This window comes from Musca autumnalis, unplaced genomic scaffold (genome assembly GCF_047663935.1).
Source record: "Musca autumnalis isolate F117 unplaced genomic scaffold, ASM4766393v1 scaffold_2, whole genome shotgun sequence".
NCBI classification, from domain to species: Eukaryota; Metazoa; Arthropoda; class Insecta; order Diptera; family Muscidae; genus Musca; species Musca autumnalis.
This window is the reverse complement of record NW_027411755.1, coordinates 118,616,455-118,621,096: the sequence shown is the minus strand read 5'-3', so window position 1 is coordinate 118,621,096 and position 4,642 is coordinate 118,616,455. Positions and strand designations below refer to the sequence as shown.

Sequence of the window (4,642 nt, the reverse complement as noted above, 5' to 3'; positions counted from 1 at the left end):
TTCGGAAAATGTATGAAAATTGTTTTTGTTTCATTTGATATTTTAAACCAAATGGGACAAAAACAAATTTTAAAATTGTATTTTACTTACTCAAAGCAATAAACCTATCCACAACACTTTAGAATCTAAAAAAGTGTATAATTGTGGAATTTTCTTGGTCAGAAATATTAACATTTCAAGTTGTTTACATTGAACAGCTGTTTCAAACAAATTTTTACGGGACAAAATTCTCCCAGCAAAAATTTGCAAGTTCTCAGTCACAGAACTGTCAATAAATCTCTCTCAACTCGCTCTCGTTTGCTGGATAATTTTGTTAAAGAACAACATTCAGTAAAAATGTGTACGAATTTGTACACATTTTTGGGTTATCATACAGACCTATTGTTCAACCATGCATCATGGTACAAATACACAGGTAGCCGCATCGGCAATTGTTGGCAACATAAGATGTCAAAATTTGACATCAATTCAATGCAATTGACACATTATGTTACCATCAGCTGGCATGATAATGCTACCTGTATTATTGTACCATGCCATGCATGAAAGTCAACACATCGAATTTCTCTATAACAAAAAGTCGACTTCGATTTTTTGATTATTCAACGAAAAAAACGATTTATCGAACTACCTATCCCTATAATGAACTGTGAACTGTCATTTTAATTGACAGCTGACTTTGGAATAAATCTTTTTCCCATACTGATTTTCATTGAGAAATTTATGAAAATATTAACATAAATCGTTAGAGAGAATATAGTCGAATCATTATTCCCAAGATGGCCAATACAATTGTCAAAAAAATTCTTTTGGTAGCTGGTTTTGCCAGTTTATTGCATGCCGCATATTCCGCAGCTCACTGTAAGTTGGATTGATATATTTTGCTTGTTGTTGGAACACACTCATCCAATCAAATTGATGGACGGAGTGTGCGTTCGTACAGCTGAACCCGCAGATTAAAATTTATGCATTTTCATTCAATGAAGAATTCTCTAATTAACTCTGCTGGTTTCTTTTCCAGATCGTACATATTTGCGGTTAACTGAACAGGAGTTCACAAAATTGCCATTGGATGTAAGTTGGGAATAAACGTTTTTGGGTGAAATGGAATGCAATAGAAGGATATAGTCGCGTTAAGAACTATAAAACGAAATTTGTATCGAATTAAGGTGCAGAATGACATGTTTTGGTTCCAAATAGTGATTAGAAGACCGACCCAGTTTGTAACAAATTTCCTTTACCGTTTGTAACAAATACCCTTACCGACCCCTCGCTGAAAAAAATACAAATTTCTTAAGTAGCCGGGCTTAGGCGAATTCCGGCTACGCGAACAAAACTTTTTTAAATCGTAATTTTTTCCAAGTAAACAAGGGATTATTCGGATATTTGAGGCCTATATCTCGGGAAGTATACATTTCCGCAACAAAAGAAATACATCTCTGGAATCGGCATGAAATGCACTATATGTGGTCATTTTATCCTAATATTTCCGCGGTGGCTCGGTAAAGGAAATTGAAGCGCAAATTTAAATTAATGATAAATAACTGTTCTAAATCGGTTTTTGGGGACATTTGATTTGGCCAAATAGTCTTCGAGACCTTTCATTTATAAGTGGCATTCCCCATTATTCGTATGAAATTACAAAGTTTTCGTTATGTTAGGACAACCTGGAGCCAATAAAGCGTCATGCTTTTCCATTCCAAAACTGATTAAAAATTTTAGTTTACTACTGCCTATACCTTTCTATCTGGAGGATTTTGCAGATCCAAATTTATGTCAAAGACATATAAATGATCAGCAGTAGATGATGCGTATCGTATCGATCCTCAAACTTTCTCGTTCACAGCTCAGTGTTGTGAATTTCCTTTTTATCGCGAGAAAAGCTATGCAAATCCACAACTTTTGCTGTGCGACCCCAGACTTTTGAATGAAACCTTATTCAATATAAGAGTTATTGCTGCTGAGAGCATCAGTAAATAGGAAATATTGAGTTAATTATTAACGGTTTCGAGTTTTGTCTTATTGAAATCTCCGTTTTAGTGGAGACATATTGTGCAGGACGGATTGAGGATTCCGATATATTGCCCAATTCTGATGTGTAATCAATACTTTAAGCTATTTAGCCATATAGAAGTTAACTATTAGCTTTCCCCACTTTTCAAGTATGGATGACCTTTTTCCGTTGAATCGTAATGTGTAATAGAAGCGCACCAATTTTTTTTACCTTTTCTTCTGTTCTTGTTAACTAATTAAATCATCTTCATTTCAGATTGTTGTTCAAACGGTTGTCAGTTTGATTGTGGTCATATACAATGTCATACAAATTGTCGGCAACTTTAAGGAAATTCGTGCAACCGTTGATATGCAAGCTAAATCATGGGACACATTGGGTAACTTCCCCTCTTTCTATACATTTAATCATCGCGGTAAAGCTCTATCTTCAACCTATGTGCCCGAAGAGGAATCATCGGAAGGAGCCAAATCTAAATTAGATTTAAATTCATAAGATATAGAACACAAAAACCAAAACACTAACAATATTTCGTATAACAAAATTTTAGTTTCAAATAGATAAATAAAATGTGACTATGTTATAAATGTATATCCATTAGTAAACTAAAAAGATATGTCGGAGGAAGTTTGATCCAAATTGGATTTGAATTCCTAAGAAATAAAGAACGTAAATTAACAAAGTCAAGTATCGATTTGAACTCAACACTTGTGTTACACTCATCGCCTTTTTGGTCGTCGCTACTCCCTCCCTCATAGTTCCGTTATGTATGAAAGAGAATCTGGTAGCATTTTCGACTACTGAGTCTGAACGAAGACTCTCACTGCTAAAGGTGTCATGACATATTAGATCAAATTATCGGGTATGTTCTGAGACACACTTCACCTCTCACTTCACGCCTCAAGCATTTTGTTCAACCCATTTTTGCTTACTTTTCTGTGTATATTATGGACGGACTAGCGTGTACTCTTTCTTTTTAAATACCTTAATGAATCTTAGCCCCAACGAATTCGCAAAAAAATAGTAGAAAATGGGGTGAACAAAATGCTTGAGGCGTAAAGTGAGAGGTGAAGTGTGTCTCAGAACATACCCGTTGCATTCTCAACTGACCATAGAGCATAGATATAAAATAAGTTTTCAAAACTTGAGCTAGAGGGAATTGGAGCTCATACCGTGTATAGAGTGGTACATCCTACTAATACTACTACACGGGCGTTGGACGTCGCAACGTATCGCCAGCCAGTTCAAATGAGAATCACGAAAATACTGAACGCATATAAAACTTTATTAGGATCAGTTTTTAAAAATAAAATTTGGTATTGAAACTTTGCAATCTAAAGAAAGTCTCACATTTATGAGCTAAAATAGAATCGTTGATATGAGGGACTTTTCTACTTCAATAAACTACTTCGTTAAACTTTTATCTGACAAGAGGATGTTTTGCTTCAAATGCTTGATTAGAATAAAATAATTGCTTTGTTCTAGTATTTTTAATGGTAAAGCTAGCAAAAGAATAAACTGTCAAAGAAATTTATTCAAAATGTACGGGAACAGATATACACAAGCAATTGTTTTCCGGAAATCTTTGGTCTATTTGCAGGTTCTGGGACATAACTAATCTATCTTTTGATAAGCATTTTACATCTCAAAACTAATAGAAGAATGTTGATAAAATAGATTACTACGCCAAATTTACATCTTCCAACTTCTGTTGTCTGTTCGAATCTACTGCACGTTTTTTGCTTGGCCGTTTTTACTCTAGCCCACTTTAGATGCCTCTTTTCGACATTTTAAAAGATTTCGTCGGATTTAAAACCCAATTAGATTTTTGAACCAATTCATTGCCAATTCAGCTGTCAAAAGATGTAATTGCCGAAAATGTTCTAACATTTAAAAGTTATAATTAAATGCAATCTGTATTGCGATTCTCTAACTCATTTTTTAAGTTACCGACAAAAATCGGTAACGTTAAAACTTAAAGTTATGAATGAAAAGTTTAACTGCTTTGTATTGGTCGCTAAATTACCGGGTAATGTTATTAATTACCGAAATTATAAGTATTTTCATTTTACCGATTTTTGTCGGCAACTCAGAGTTAGAGAATCACCCTACTGTTGTCGTTAGCAGTCGTAATAAATTGTTCATTTATCGGATGTTCAAAAGATACTATTAAAAATGCCAAAAAAAATGTTTTTGATGCGAAAAAAATATATTTTGCCTTGATTTTTTTTCTTTTTAATTATGCTACTACTGTACCTTATCGTTGAAACTGCAATTTCATACCCAGCGAAAAGTTTGCCTCCAAAGAGGCAGTTAAATGATATGTACAAGTGATTTGGAAGTGCATCAAATTATGCATTTTCACTCATGATTTTTACAAGGGAGTGACCCCGGAAAGAGGCACTCCATTGCACCGCATTTTAACTGACCCTTTGGCATTGCATTTTAACTGACCCTTTGGGGTAGAATAGGAGGCAGTCTATAGCACGAGTTTTGAATAACAAAATAAAATGCATTTATTATTTGTGTAAAACAAAAATATTAATACCTTTATTAAATTAACACAAATTATGAAAATTCTCTATTGAATTCAATCACAAACATGTGTGTTTCCTCCGCTCTTCATTTAAT

General features: G+C 34.0%; 1 protein-coding gene across 1 annotated transcript; it reads left to right on the top strand.

Moving 5' to 3' along the window:
- Positions 1 to 666: 666 nt before the first annotated feature.
- Positions 667 to 2,698, top strand: EMC5 (ER membrane protein complex subunit 5). The gene is made up of 3 exons (XM_073965997.1): positions 667 to 861; positions 1,022 to 1,074; positions 2,270 to 2,698. Exons 1-3 carry the CDS (start codon positions 780 to 782, stop codon positions 2,504 to 2,506), a joined length of 372 nt encoding a protein of 123 aa, XP_073822098.1. The 5' UTR covers positions 667 to 779; the 3' UTR covers positions 2,507 to 2,698.
- The last annotated feature ends 1,944 nt before the right edge of the window (positions 2,699 to 4,642 follow it).

Excerpts from the sequence above, each read along its gene's own strand:
- EMC5 (XM_073965997.1), top strand. The coding sequence starts at position 780 with ATGGCCAATACAATTGTCAAAAAAATTCTTTTGGTAGCTGGTTTTGCC. Across the intron at positions 862-1,021 it reads CGCATATTCCGCAGCTCACT|ATCGTACATATTTGCGGTTA; the intron begins GTAAGTTGGATT and ends TTTCTTTTCCAG. Across the intron at positions 1,075-2,269 it reads TCACAAAATTGCCATTGGAT|ATTGTTGTTCAAACGGTTGT; the intron begins GTAAGTTGGGAA and ends TCTTCATTTCAG.